The 16,153-nt window shown below is 39.9% G+C and overlaps 1 protein-coding gene across 1 annotated transcript in view; it reads left to right on the top strand.

Annotated features, from left to right (window-relative positions):
• The first annotated feature begins 361 nt into the window (after positions 1 to 361).
• Positions 362 to 16,153, top strand: part of LOC110532224 (balbiani ring protein 3) — a 28,855-nt gene continuing 13,063 nt past the window's right edge. The window contains exons 1-14 of the mRNA XM_036986948.1: positions 362 to 515; positions 1,369 to 1,506; positions 2,989 to 3,135; positions 3,434 to 3,571; positions 4,226 to 4,372; positions 4,667 to 4,804; positions 5,475 to 5,621; positions 5,920 to 6,063; positions 7,177 to 7,313; positions 12,709 to 12,847; positions 13,697 to 13,834; positions 14,501 to 14,638; positions 15,319 to 15,465; positions 15,764 to 15,901. Of these exons, the coding sequence (XP_036842843.1) occupies positions 413 to 515; positions 1,369 to 1,506; positions 2,989 to 3,135; positions 3,434 to 3,571; positions 4,226 to 4,372; positions 4,667 to 4,804; positions 5,475 to 5,621; positions 5,920 to 6,063; positions 7,177 to 7,313; positions 12,709 to 12,847; positions 13,697 to 13,834; positions 14,501 to 14,638; positions 15,319 to 15,465; positions 15,764 to 15,901 (1,939 nt within the window). The 5' untranslated portion in view covers positions 362 to 412. The remainder of the gene's footprint in view (positions 516 to 1,368; positions 1,507 to 2,988; positions 3,136 to 3,433; positions 3,572 to 4,225; positions 4,373 to 4,666; positions 4,805 to 5,474; positions 5,622 to 5,919; positions 6,064 to 7,176; positions 7,314 to 12,708; positions 12,848 to 13,696; positions 13,835 to 14,500; positions 14,639 to 15,318; positions 15,466 to 15,763; positions 15,902 to 16,153) is intronic.

Below are 16,153 nucleotides of genomic sequence, written 5' to 3' on the forward strand. Positions count from 1 at the left end.
CCAGAAAGAGCAGTCCTCCATAGGAATGAATGGAATTCTACAATATTTCAATAAAATGTTTCAAGGGCACAATTTCATGTATTTAAGTATTTATTTGTTGTGGTGGGGGCAGTAACATTAACACTCTCAAAATATAAAATGTTCATGTTCAGTTCAATTAATATAATTTGCATGTGTGCATTAAGGTGTCTGTAATAGAATAGATTTGTAAAACAACCAATGTAGACATTAATAAATGCATTTCTATAGCTTTTTTTTTTTTTACAATGAAGGAGGAGTACCAAAATGGCTGTGCGATGGCTTCAAAGCAGCGCCCCCCTCTTAGTCATCTAAGGTTAATACATATTATGGTCTCCTCCTCTTCTATTAAATTGATTTGGACTGCATTTGCTCTAACAGTCTTGAAGTCAGCATGGACATGAATTTGTCAGCGCGTTGTGCTTTGGTTCTTTTTCTGTTGGCATTTGTAGATTTGAAAATAGTCTCTGCTGCAGAAACGGGAGGCACATCTACAGGTGAGTTGTTCTAATTAGTCTACTTTGCATTATTTGTCATGAAACAAACTGTGACAATTTGATGATTTATTTTAAGAAGTCTGCTACACTTGACTTAGGTGTTATAGTCTACCTAATTGGTTATAAACAATAGCCTATAATTGTGCATAGCCCCTTTGCAACCTATTTTGTTGCAACCTTACAAAGAAATACAAGCCAGCCATTATGACTTTGAAACAATCCAGGCTACCCTTGGCCATCTTACGCATACACTGTCAAATAAATTCTAGTTGTTTCAACTAATTATTATGAAGTAAGTGGTTCCAAAGCCTTTTTCAGTTTATTCAACTTCTAGATAAAAGTGTTACCTGAACTTAACATTTTTAGTTGGCCCAAACTTAGCTCCAACTTGAGAAAACGAATGCAAAAATTCAGTCAACATATGTGTTTGTCAATTTGTCTCATATGTTCATTTAACTAGAAATGATTATTTCTGCATCTTAATAGCACTGTTTGTGTGTCTGTGTGTAACTAGCTGCACAGCCCATTTTAGTTAACATACAATGTTTTCAACCTACTTATTTGAACCAATAGATTGTGAGTGTTCAGAAGGCTGTCATGCATTTTCATGGGTGTTATGGGGGAAACATTGATGATGGGGGACAAATGTCTCCAAAACTATTAATTAGACAATAAATTACTTGGAGTATGACCTACAAACTTTCCAGAGATGCAAATGCATATTTGTCAAATCCATCTCGACACAAATATGACAGATTTTCATGAATTGGTTCAGTCCAAATGTGTCTATGTTCATGTCTCTTTGTGGAAAGTTGGGTTCCCTGACATCTGCTCAAATTGTGTTGTCCCAAAGCAAAGCCTGGAGTGTGCCCTCGTAGACGATGGGGCACGGGGATATGTGCAGAGTTATGTTCCAATGACAGTGACTGCCCCAATGATGAAAAATGCTGCCACAATGGATGTGGGCATAACTGCATTGCACCTAACACAGGTAAGATATGGTCCCAGAGTGACAGATACACCCATCTATTGCATTCATTATTGCTGCATTACCCTGGAAACAAGAAAGCTGGAGATTGTAATGTACATTTCATACACATAGATCAATATATTTCACTTACACTCTCTATAGAGCTGAGAAACTCAATTAAGAAGTCACATAATAGAAAGACTTCATTGGGAAGAGTCAGTGTAGGCTGACAAGTTGCTACCATAAACCTATTTGTAATGGGGAAATGTAGGATCGCTAAAGATCATATTTAGTTGAGAGTGATCAACAAAACATTTAGCGTATACAGTTTATGTTATACACAATGGTTCCAGTATACTAGTTGTGACATTCAAGATGTGGGTTGATGGTCACTAGACTTGATGCTGAATGTTATGGATTGTTCTCATATCTGTTGATAGTGATTGACGCCAGACTGGAGGTCCCAGTAGAAGGACCGAGGACACACTGATTATTCACTGTTGTATTGTACTGATGACATTCTGTGACCACTGTGTGATTCTGTAGCAGCTAACATTTATCGTAACGATCTCCACACAAATATGACAGATTTTCAGAAAATGGTTCAGTGTAATTGTGTCCATGTTCATGTGTCTTTGTGGTAAGTCGTGTCCCTGACATGTCTGCTCAAATTGTGTTGTCTCAAAGCAAAGCCTGAAGTGTGCCCTCGTAGACCATGGGGCGTAGGGACGTGTGCAGAGTTATGTTCCAATGACAGTGACTGCCCCAATGATGAAAAATGCTGCCACAATGGATGTGGGCATGACTGCATTGCACCGTACACAGGTAGGATATGGTCCCAGAGTGACAGATACACCCATCTATTGCATTCATTATTGCTGCATTACTCTGGAAACAAGAAAGCTGGAGATTGTAATGTACATTTCATACACATAGATCAATATATTTCACATACACTCTCTTTAGAGCTGAGACACTCAATTAAGAAGATTTCTGAGAGCCATGTAGGTATTTAGAGTTTTATATATACATATATATATATATATATATATATATACACCATAAACATTTTGTAATGGGGACATTTAAGACCAGTTAAGCTCATATTTAATTTAGAGTGATCAACACAATGTTTAGTACAGAGCTTCTGTAATACACATGATTTCCATTGTTCCTCTTGTGACATTCAAGGTGTGGGTTGATGGTCACTAGACTTGATGATGAATGTTATGGATTGTTCTCATATCTGTTGATAGTGATTGACGCCAGACAGGAGGTCCCAGTAGAAGGACCGAGGTCACACTGATTATTCACTGTTGTATTGTATTGATGACATTGTGGAACACTGTGTGATTCTGAAGCAGCTGACAATGTCACCGCTTTCTGTTTTGACTTCCTACAAATGCAAATGCCTATTTATCGTAACCATCTCCTCACAAATATGACAGATTTTCAGAAAATGGTTCGGTCCAATTGTTTCCTATTCCTCCTGCTCTCTCACAGTGCCGATCCCCCCGAAGGCAGGTCAGTGCCCGCTGCTTCTGAATGTCGTGCCGTCACACAAGGGATGTGTCCGCGATGAGGACTGTCCTAAAGATGACAAATGCTGCGTCTTTCACTCTGACGCCTTGTGTGTCCCACCTGACTTCAGTAAGAACCTGACTGGTTTACTAACAGTGTTCAGAAGGCTGCCATGCGTTTTCATGGGTGTTATGGGGGAAACATTGATGATGGTGGCCAAATGTCTCCAAAACTAATTAGACACAAAAATATTAAGGGTATACTCTGCAATCTTTTCACAAATAAAAATGCATATTTATCGTAACCATCTACACACAAATATGACAGATTTTCATAATTTGGTTCAGTCCAAATGTGTCCATGTTCATGTCTCTTTGTGGCAATTTGGGTTCCCTGACATGTCTGCTCAAATTGTGTTGTCCCAAAGCAAAGCCTGGAGTGTGCCCTCGTAGACGATGGGGCGTAGGGACGTGTGCAGAGTTATGTTCCAATGACAGTGACTGCCCCAATGATGAAAAATGCTGCCACAATGGATGTGGGCATAACTGCATTGCACCTAACACAGGTAAGATATGGTCCCAGAGTGACAGATACACCCATCTATTGAATTCATTATTGCTGCATTACTCTGGAAACAAGAAAGATGGAGATTGTAATGTACATTTCATACACATAGATCAATATATTTCATATACACTCTCTATAGAGCTGAGACACTCAATTAAGAAGATTTCTGAGAGCCATGTAGGTATTTAGAGTTTTATATATATATACACCATAAACCTTTTGTAATGGGGACATTTAAGACCAGTTAAGCTCATATTTAATTTAGAGGGATCAACACAATGTTTAGTTCAGAGCTTCTGTAATACACATGATTTCCATTGTTCTTCTTGTGACATTCAAGGTGTGGGTTGATGGTCACTAGACTTGATGATCAATGTTATGGATTGTTCTCATATCTGTTTATAGTGATTGACGCCAGACTGGAGGTCCCAGTAGAAGGACCGAGGGCACACTGATTATTCACTGTTGTATTGTATTGATGACATGGTGGAACACTGTGTGATTCTGAAGCAGCTGACAATGTCACCGCTTTCTGTTTTGACTTCCTACAAATGCAAATGCCTATTTATCGTAACCATCTCCTCACAAATATGACAGATTTTCAGAAAATGGTTCGGTCCAATTGTTTCCTATTCCTCCTGCTCTCTCACAGTGCCGATCCCCCCGAAGGCAGGTCAGTGCCCGCTGCTTCTGAATGTCGTGCCGTCACACAAGGGATGTGTCCGCGATGAGGACTGTCCTAAAGATGACAAATGCTGCATATTTGACTCTGACGCCTTGTGTGTCCCACCTGACTTCAGTAAGAACCTGACTGGTTTACTAACAGTGTTCAGAAGGCTGCCATGCGTTTTCATGGGTGTTATGGGGAAAACATTGATGATGGTGGCCAAATGTCTCCAAAACTAATTAGACACAAAAATATTAGGGGTATACTCTGCAATCTTTTCACAAATACAAATTCCTATTTATCGTAACCATCTACACACAAATATGACTGATTTCCAGAAAATGGTTCAGTCCAAATGTGTCTATGTTCATGTCTCTTTGTGGCAATTTGGGATCCCTGACATCTGCTCAAATTGTGCTCACAAAGCAAAGCCTGGAGTGTGCCCTCGTAGACCATGGGGCGTAGGGACGTGTGCAGAGTTATGTTCCAATGACAGTGACTGCCCCAATGATGAAAAATGCTGCCACAATGGATGTGGGCATAACTGCATTGCACCGTACACAGGTAGGATATGGTCCCAGAGTGACAGATACACCCATCTATTGCATTCATTATTGCTGCATTACTCTGGAAACAAGAAAGCTGGAGATTGTAATGTACATTTCATACACATAGATCAATATATTTCACATACACTCTCTATAGAGCTGAGACACTCAATTAAGAATATTTCTGAAAGCCATGTAGGTATTTAGAGTAAAATATTTATATATATATATATATATATACACCATAAACATTTTGGAATGGGGACATTTAAGACCAGTAAAGCTCATATTTAATTTAGAGTGATCAACACAATGTTTAGTATAGAGCTTCTGTAATACACATGATTTCCATTGTTCTTCTTGTGACATTCAAGGTGTGGGTTGATGGTCACTAGACTTGATGATAAATGTTATGGATTGTTCTCATATCTGTTGACAGAGATTGACGCCAAACTGAAGGTCCCATTAGAAGGACCGAGGGCACACTGATTATTCACTGTTGTATTGTATTGATGACATTGTGGAACACTGTGTGATTCTGTAGCAGCTGACAATGTCACCGCTTTCTGTTTTGACTTCCTACAAATGCAAATGCCTATTTATCGCAACCATCTCCTCACAAATATGACAGATCTTCAGAAAATGGTTCGGTCCAATTGTTTCCTATTCCTCCTGCTCTCTCACAGTGCCGATCCCCCCGAAGGCAGGACAGTGCCCGCTGCTTCTGAATGTCGTGCCATCACACAAGGGATGTGTCCGCGATGAGGACTGTCCTAAAGATGACAAATGCTGCGTCTTTCACTCTGACGCCTTGTGTGTCCCACCTGACTTCAGTAAGAACCTGACTGGTTTACTAACAGTGTTCAGAAGGCTGCCATGCGTTTTCATGGGTGTTATGGGGGAAACATTGATGATGGGGGACAAATGTCTCCAAAACTAATTCGCCACAAAAATATTAGGGGTATACTCTGCAATCTTTTCACAAATACAAATTCCTCTTTACCGTAACCATCTCCACACAAATATGACTGATTTCCAGAAAATGGTTCAGTCCAATTTTGTCTGTGTTCATGTCTCTTTGTGGTAAGTCGGGTTCCCTGACATGTCTGCTCAAATTGTGTTGTCCCAAAGCAAAGCCTGGAGTGTGCCCTCGTAGACGATGGGGCTGGGGAGTAGGGACGTGTGCAGAGTTATGTTCCAATGACAGTGACTGCCCCAATAATGAAAAATGCTGCCACAATGGATGTGGGCATAACTGCATTGCACCGTACACAGGTAGGATATGGTCCCAGAGTGACAGATACACCCATCTATTGCATTCATTATTGCTGCATTACTCTGGAAACAAGAAAGCTGGAGATTGTAATGTACATTTCATACACATAGATCAATATATTTCACATACACTCTCTTTAGAGCTGAGACACTCAATTAAGAAGATTTCTGAGAGCCATGTAGGTATTTAGAGTTTTATATATAAATATATATATATATATACACCATAAACCTTTTGTAATGGGGACATATAAGACCAGTAAAGCTCATATTTAATTTAGAGGGATCAACACAATGTTTAGTTCAGAGCTTCTGTAATACACATGATTTCCATTGTTCTTCTTGTGACATTCAAGGTGTGGGTTGATGGTCACTAGACTTGATGATACATTTTATGGATTGTTCTCATATCTGTTGACAGAGATTGACGCCAGACTGGAGGTCCCAGTAGAAGGACCGAGGGCAAACTGATTATTCACTGTTGTATTGTATTGATGACATTGTGGAACACTGTGTGATTCTGAAGCAGCTGACAATGTCACCGCTTTCTGTTTTGACTTCCTACAAATGCAAATGCCTATTTATCGTAACCATCTCCTCACAAATATGACAGATCTTCAGAAAATGGTTCGGTCCAACTGTTTCCAATTCCTCCTGCTCTCTCACAGTGCCGATCCCCCCGAAGGCAGGTCAGTGCCCGCTGCTTCTGAATGTCGTGCCGTCACACAAGGGATGTGTCCGCGATGAGGACTGTCCTAAAGATGACAAATGCTGCGTCTTTCACTCTGACGCCTTGTGTGTCCCACCTGACTTCAGTAAGAACCTGACTGGTTTACTAACAGTGTTCAGAAGGCTGCCATTTGTTTTCATGGGTGTTATGGGAGAAACATTGATGATGGGGGACAAATGTCTCCAAAACTAATTAGACACAAAAATATTAGGGGTATACTCTGCAATCTTTTCACAAATACGAATCCCTCTTTACCGTACCGATCTCCACACAAATATGACTGATTTCCAGAAAATGGTTCAGTCCAATTTTGTCCGTGTTCATGTCTCTTTGTGGTAAGTCGGGTTCCCTGACATGTCTGCTCAAATTGTGTTGTCCCAAAGCAAAGCCTGGAGTGTGCCCTCGTAGACGATGGGGCGTGGGGATGTGTGCGGAGTTATGCTCCAATGACAGTGACTGCCCCAATAATGAAAAATGCTGCCACAATGGATGTGGGCATGACTGCATTGCACCGACACAGGTAGGAATGGTTCCAGAGTGACAGATACACCCATCCACTGCATTCATTATTGCTGTATTACTCAAGCTGAGGCTTGTAACGTACATTTCATACACATAGATATTTTTGAGTTGCACCCCCTTTTGCCCTAAGAAAAGCCTCAATTCATCAGGGCATGGGGTCTACAAGGTGTTTAAAGCGTTCCATAGGGATGCTGGCCCATGTTGACTCCAATGCTTCTCACAGTTGTGTCATGTTGGCTGGATGTCCTTTGGTTGGTGGACCGTTGGCGGCAGGGTAGCCTAGTGGTTAGAGCGTCGGACTAGTAACCGAAAGGTTGCAAGAGCAAATCCCTGAGCTGACAAGGTAAAAATCTGTCGTTAAGAACAAGGCAGTTAACCCACTGTTCCTAGGCCGTCATTGAAAATAAGATTTTTTTTCTTAACTGACTTGCCTAGATAAATGAAAGTAAAATATTTCAGGGAAAAGACCTCAATGGAAAGAATCAGTGTACGGATGATTTCCAGTGTTCTACTTGTGACACTCAAGGTGTGGATTGATGGTCACTAGACTTGATGCTGAATGTTATGGATTGTTCTCATATCTGTTGATAGAGATTAACGCCGGACTTGAGGTACAAGGGCCGAGGACACACTGATTATTCACTGTTATGTTGTATTGATGACATTCTGTGAACACTGTGTGATTCTGTAGCAGCTGACAGCCTGTTTGTTTTGACTTCCTACAAGCCTCTAGAGCTGGTGTTTACAGAACATTTGTTGCTGTCTGATTAGAATGTAAAGGGCATGTCTCCAAGATGCCAGTTAGACATTTTCTATGCTTCTGTGCTGGAAGTGTCTCCCTGTTGCAGCTTGTAATAAACTGGATATAATTTTTTTCTAAATAAAAAATAATTAATATTAACCAATCCACCAGTGTATCAAATACTTGTTCTCCCCTCTGTACATGCACATACATTGTACATATACATTTTACATGTATCGATTTATTATGGATAGATTTGATTGACTTTACCTGCGACTGCTTTTCTCGATTGTTATCTTGGAAATTCCTATTACACTTATGTTTCTACTGTATAACTGACAACTTTTAATTTGTTACCATAGTGAAACCCGGTCGCTGTGTCCTGCCCAACGGGACCTACATGTGTGCCGAGTACTGTTACAAAGATGGCCAGTGCCCCGGGGAACAGATGTGTTTCCGGATATGTTGATTCTATGCCTGCAGTGAGCCATTGAAGCTTTATTGGAAGTTCTTATTAGTTATAAGAAATAAGTACAACATACAAATCATTACATGTACAATTATGTCTATGAAAACTGATGATTTTATGCAATAATAAATATGAAAAATGATCATAGCTTTTATGGAAACTGGACAATTTTCATGGGCAGTATGTGAATTGACAAACTCATGTGGACTGCTGAATTTGAATAAAACAAGATTTTGAACACCTGTGCTTGGTTTTTTAGGGGGTTATTTGATACTTGTGTGGTGCTCATGTGAATATCCTTCATTTTCCGGCTTCAGACCAACTGTTCTCAGTTTAAACATAGTGTTTTGTTTTTAATTTCCATGGTTTTTACACCAGAAGGTGATGGTGCAACCTTATTATAGAACATTATAATTAATCAAAAATGCACAAGGAGGTGTGGTATACGGCCAATATACCATGCTAAGGACTGTTCTTAGCACGTGCCTTGACATACAGCCCTTAGCTGTGGTATATTGGCCATTACCACAAACCCCCGAGGTTCCTTATTGCTATTATAAACTGATTACCAACGTAATTGAAGCTGTAAAAATAAATGTTTTGTCATACCCATGGTATATGGCCTGATATTCCACGGCTGTCAGCCAATCAGCATTCGGGGCACGAACCACCCACTTTATAATATAGTTTAACACATGCTTTCGTTGTGAATCTTCACGATGTTGTACGTTTTATTTATTGATAAGATCCATGCTCATAATCATACTGATCATTGCTCATAGAAAATTGGCGAGAGCAAGGAAACAAAGACTGAAGGAAATATTTGCGATGTGATTACACAATGCAGCTGGCTAGATAGACGACTACACGAGACGGAAATATGGCCGAGCTGTTCCCAGTTGAAGGGTTCTGAAATATTATCTCTCGCCGAGTCGAGTTGTGACCGTGAATATCGTCATCCATCTCGGTGGAAACAACTTGGACACACAAAGGGGACAGCCCTGGTGCGTCAGATGCGAGATGATTTGGAGGTAGTCCGCATGTCCCCTGGGGCAATGGTGAGCTACTCTGACATCAAACAGTGGAAGATTTGCATGTTCCTCCGTGGGAGGCGCATGCCCACAATCCACCACTTTGCATTAAATCACTGTGTCCCTGGGCAGTACCATAGGGCAGGGTTTCCCAAACTCGGTCCTGGGGCTCCTCCTGGGTTCACGTTTTGGTTTTTGCTCTAGCTCTACACAGCTGATGAAAATAATCAAAGCTTGATGATGAGTTGGTTATTTGAATCAGCTGTGTAGTGCTAGGGCAAAACCCCCAAATGCGCGCCCAGTGGTACCCATGTTAACAACCATTCCTGAACCTGACTCCAAAAACAAGCCAACGACGGACAGTACCAAAATAGATACTCTATTGATTTTGTTCAATGCCCCATATACTGAGCATTCTTTTTGTAGCGGGAATCTTATATAATAGCTTAAATTGAAAAGAAAGGATTGATGCTTCAATTGTTACTTTGTATATTACTTCAATAAATCTGATGCCATGGTATTGGGATATAGAAAATCTGTTCCCAACTATCTTGAATTTTATGAATTTTATTTTACTACATGATTCCATATGTGTTATTTCATAGTTTTGATGTCTTCACTATTATTACACAATGTAAAAAATAGTAAAAAATAAATAAAAAAACCTGGAATGACTAGGTGTGTCCAAACTTTTGACTGGTACTGTATGTAAATGAGATATTTCTGTATTTCACTTTCAATAAATTAGCAAACATTTCTAAAATCATGTTTTCACTGTCATTATGAGATATTGTGGGTAGATGGGTGAGATTATTTTTTAATGCTTTGCTGGTGGTGAAATTAGCAAAGGGGGGGTGGGGGGATTGGACTGTGAGGTTACTTTTGCATGGGTTGGAGACTCCCAATTGCTAACATGTATAGAGAGCAATAGTAATGGTGTCTCTTTGTAGGGACTAACTCCATCATGGTTCTTTGAACAAAGCCTATGGGAAAATGTATTGAGTTTTTGTAGGGTTTTTGGATAAACGCTGAAAATACGTTTTGTGGTGAAGACAGGTTTGGGAGATCTTATATGTTTTGTTCTATGAGATCATCTTCATCAGCTAATGTCACTTTTTGCGAATTTTGAAGCATTTATGTAATTGAGAAAAGCATTTATGGACTAAAAACATTATGTTACTCAACATAGAGTTTGTCTGAAGTTACTCATCACAGTATCACAACAGCGTGACCGTTTCGGAATATTGTGTGCTTATTGTTTAGAAAGTATTTAGTATTTATTATGCCTATAGTGAGGAGGTCAGAGACCTGACCGTGTGGTGCAAGGACAACAACACCCACTCAACGTGATCAAGACAAAGGAGATGATTGTGGACTGCAGGAAAAGGAGGACCGAGCACGCCCCATTCTCATTGACGGAGCTGTAGTGGAGCAGGATTCAAGATCCTTGGCGTCCACATCACCAACAAACTAACATGGTCCAAGCACACCAAGACAGTTGTGAAGAGGGCACAACAAAACGTTTTCCCGCTCAGTAGTCTGAAAAGATTTGGCATGGGTCCTCAGATCCTCAAAAGATTTTACAGCTGCACCATCCTGACGGGTTGGTATCACTACCTGGTATGGCAACTACTTGGCCTCTACCTGCAAGGCACTACAGAGGATAGTGCTTACGGCCCAGAACATCACCGGGGACAATCTTCCTGCCACCAAGGACCTCTATACCACGCGGTGTCAGAGGAAGGCCCTAAAAATGGTCAAAGACTCCAGCCACCCTAGTCATAGACTGTTCTCTCTGCTACCGCACAGCAAGCAGTACCGGAGCGCCAAGTCAGTTTAAATAGCTTCTACCCCAAGCCATAAGACTCCTGAACAGTGAATCAAATGGCTAATCACTTTGTCAACCACAACATGTTATAGACTGACTGTACAAAATATTATGAAGATAGACTGATATAGACTGACCAGGTGAAGCTGCAATCCCTTATTAATTTCACCTGTTAAAACCACTTCAATCAGTGTAGATGAAGGGTAGGAGACAGGTTAACAGTCAGTCATATAGAATGTGATGTGTATAGTCCTACAACGTTATTGTGAGAGAATAATGTAAGTCCTCCAAATAGTTGTCCGCTCTAAGCTACAAGATATCAGTGTAAGAAAATGATAAAAGCGTATAGGTCTGCCCATCATGAACAAGACAGATGAGAGAGAACATATTTGATAGAAATTAAAAAAATTATTTTGGGACATGTATAGGCCTATTTCTTAAGATGAAAGCCCAACAGTTGCCCAAAAATCAACCCATCAACAGTGTTATGGCTCTCCACATACTGTACTTTGAAACATTTCGTTATTAATCATTATACATTGTGGATTTTCACCTGCAGTTTAACAGAAATGCATTCAGTCATTGAACTACAAACTCAGTTGAAGACACACTATTGACGTTTAGTTGTGAATTGTTTACATCAAATTTTGACTTAATTTCTGGACAATATTACTGTCCATTTGGGGGACCACTTTTGGATCAAGAACACCCCCAGAGGCACAAGTTCCATATATCCTCTTTAATTATTCTCATTACATGTGACCTAAGCAAGTGTTTGGATCCGAACTCGGAATGTAAATTGATGGGCATAGGGACCCTGCAGATGCATTGTTCCTTGTGCATTCATCTTTTCTATGGTCTCTCAATGATGTGTATAAACCCTGGATTGCTGATGCTTTGTAATGGCCAATGAGAGGCTTTGAAGCCACAAGCCGCCACACTGGCACATCCCAGAAAGAGCAGTCCTCCATAGGAATGAATGGAATTGAATAAATGAATAAAATGTTTCAAGGACACAATTTCATGTATTTAAGTAATTCTTTGTTGTGGTGGGGGCAGTAACATTAACACTCTCAAAATATAAAATGTACATGTTCAGTTAAATTAATGTAATTTGCATGTATGCATTAAGGTGTCTGTAATATAATATATTTGTCAAAAAACAAATGTAGACATTAATAAATGCATTTCTATAGCTTTTTTTTTTTTTACAATGAAGGAGGAGTACCAAAATGGCTGTGCGATGGCTTCAAAGCAGCGCCCCCCTCTTAGTCATCTAAGGTTAATACATATTATGGTCTCCTCCTCTTCTATTAAATTGATTTGGACTGCATTTGCTCTAACAGTCTTGAAGTCAGCATGGACATGAATTTGTCAGCGCGTTGTGCTTTGGTTCTTTTTCTGTTGGCATTTGTAGATTTGAAAATAGTCTCTGCTGCAGAAACGGGAGGCACATCTACAGGTGAGTTGTTCTAATTAGTCTACTTTGCATTATTTGTCATGAAACAAACTGTGACAATTTGATGATTTATTTTAAGAAGTCTGCTACACTTGACTTAGGTGTTATAGTCTACCTAATTGGTTATAAACAATAGCCTATAATTGTGCATAGCCCCTTTGCAACCTATTTTGTTGCAACCTTACAAAGAAATACAAGCCAGCCATTATGACTTTGAAACAATCCAGGCTACCCTTGGCCATCTTACGCATACACTGTCAAATTCTAGTTGTTTCAACTAATTATTATGAAGTAAGTGGTTCCAAAGCCTTTTTCAGTTTATTCAACTTCTAGATAAAAGTGTTACCTGAACTTAACATTTTTAGTTGGCCCAAACTTAGCTCCAACTTGAGAAAACGAATGCAAAAATTCAGTCAACATATGTGTTTGTCAATTTGTCTCATATGTTCATTTAACTAGAAATGATTATTTCTGCATCTTAATAGCACTGTTTGTGTGTCTGTGTGTAACTAGCTGCACAGCCCTTTTTAGTTAACATACAATGTTTTCAACCTACTTATTTGAACCAATAGATTGTGAGTGTTCAGAAGGCTGTCATGCATTTTCATGGGTGTTATGGGGGAAACATTGATGATGGGGGACAAATGTCTCCAAAACTATTAATTAGACAATAAATTACTTGGAGTATGACCTACAAACTTTCCAGAGATGCAAATGCATATTTGTCAAATCCATCTCGACACAAATATGACAGATTTTCATGAATTGGTTCAGTCCAAATGTGTCTATGTTCATGTCTCTTTGTGGCAAGTTGGGTTCCCTGACATCTGCTCAAATTGTGTTGTCCCAAAGCAAAGCCTGGAGTGTGCCCTCGTAGACGATGGGGCACGGGGATATGTGCAGAGTTATGTTCCAATGACAGTGACTGCCCCAATGATGAAAAATGCTGCCACAATGGATGTGGGCATAACTGCATTGCACCTAACACAGGTAAGATATGGTCCCAGAGTGACAGATACACCCATCTATTGCATTCATTATTGCTGCATTACCCTGGAAACAAGAAAGCTGGAGATTGTAATGTACATTTCATACACATAGATCAATATATTTCACTTACACTCTCTATAGAGCTGAGAAACTCAATTAAGAAGTCACATAATAGAAAGACTTCATTGGGAAGAGTCAGTGTAGGCTGACAAGTTGCTACCATAAACCTATTTGTAATGGGGAAATGTAGGATCGCTAAAGATCATATTTAGTTGAGAGTGATCAACAAAACATTTAGCGTATACAGTTTATGTTATACACAATGGTTCCAGTATACTAGTTGTGACATTCAAGATGTGGGTTGATGGTCAATTGACTTGATGCTGAATGTTATGGATTGTTCTCATATCTGTTGATAGTGATTGACGCCAGACTGGAGGTCCCAGTAGAAGGACCGAGGACACACTGATTATTCACTGTTGTATTGTACTGATGACATTCTGTGACCACTGTGTGATTCTGTAGCAGCTAACATTTATCGTAACGATCTCCACACAAATATGACAGATTTTCAGAAAATGGTTCAGTGTAATTGTGTCCATGTTCATGTGTCTTTGTGGTAAGTCGTGTCCCTGACATGTCTGCTCAAATTGTGTTGTCTCAAAGCAAAGCCTGGAGTGTGCCCTCGTAGACCATGGGGCGTAGGGACGTGTGCAGAGTTATGTTCCAATGACAGTGACTGCCCCAATGATGAAAAATGCTGCCACAATGGATGTGGGCATGACTGCATTGCACCGTACACAGGTAGGATATGGTCCCAGAGTGACAGATACACCCATCTATTGCATTCATTATTGCTGCATTACTCTGGAAACAAGAAAGCTGGAGATTGTAATGTACATTTCATACACATAGATCAATATATTTCACATACACTCTCTATAGAGCTGAGACACTCAATTAAGAAGATTTCTGAGAGCCATGTAGGTATTTAGAGTTTTATATATACATATATATATATATATATATATATATATACACCATAAACATTTTGTAATGGGGACATTTAAGACCAGTTAAGCTCATATTTAATTTAGAGTGATCAACACAATGTTTAGTACAGAGCTTCTGTAATACACATGATTTCCATTGTTCCTCTTGTGACATTCAAGGTGTGGGTTGATGGTCACTAGACTTGATGATGAATGTTATGGTTTGTTCTCATATCTGTTGATAGTGATTGACGCCAGACTGGAGGTCCCAGTAGAAGGACCGAGGTCACACTGATTATTCACTGTTGTATTGTATTGATGACATTGTGGAACACTGTGTGATTCTGAAGCAGCTGACAATGTCACCGCTTTCTGTTTTGACTTCCTACAAATGCAAATGCCTATTTATCGTAACCATCTCCTCACAAATATGACAGATTTTCAGAAAATGGTTCGGTCCAATTGTTTCCTATTCCTCCTGCTCTCTCACAGTGCCGATCCCCCCGAAGGCAGGTCAGTGCCCGCTGCTTCTGAATGTCGTGCCGTCACACAAGGGATGTGTCCGCGATGAGGACTGTCCTAAAGATGACAAATGCTGCGTCTTTCACTCTGACGCCTTGTGTGTCCCACCTGACTTCAGTAAGAACCTGACTGGTTTACTAACAGTGTTCAGAAGGCTGCCATGCGTTTTCATGGGTGTTATGGGGAAAACATTGATGATGGTGGCCAAATGTCTCCAAAACTAATTAGACACAAAAATATTAGGGGTATACTCTGCAATCTTTTCACAAATAAAAATGCATATTTATCGTAACCATCTACACACAAATATGACAGATTTTCATAATTTGGTTCAGTCCAAATGTGTCTATGTTCATGTCTCTTTGTGGCAATTTGGGTTCCCTGACATGTCTCCTCAAATTGTGTTGTCCCAAAGCAAAGCCTGGAGTGTGCCCTCGTAGACGATGGGGCGTAGGGACGTGTGCAGAGTTATGTTCCAATGACAGTGACTGCCCCAATGATGAAAAATGCTGCCACAATGGATGTGGGCATAACTGCATTGCACCTAACACAGGTAAGATATGGTCCCAGAGTGACAGATACACCCATCTATTGCATTCATTATTGCTGCATTACTCTGGAAACAAGAAAGATGGAGATTGTAATGTACATTTCATACACATAGATCAATATATTTCATATACACTCTCTTTAGAGCTGAGACACTCAATTAAGAAGATTTCTGAGAGCCATGTAGGTATTTAGAGTTTTATATATAAATATATATATATATATACACCATAAACCTTTTGTAATGGGGACATAT

The sequence above is a fragment of the Oncorhynchus mykiss genome, chromosome 9, assembly GCF_013265735.2.
Source record: "Oncorhynchus mykiss isolate Arlee chromosome 9, USDA_OmykA_1.1, whole genome shotgun sequence".
Classification (NCBI taxonomy): domain Eukaryota; kingdom Metazoa; phylum Chordata; class Actinopteri; order Salmoniformes; family Salmonidae; genus Oncorhynchus; species Oncorhynchus mykiss.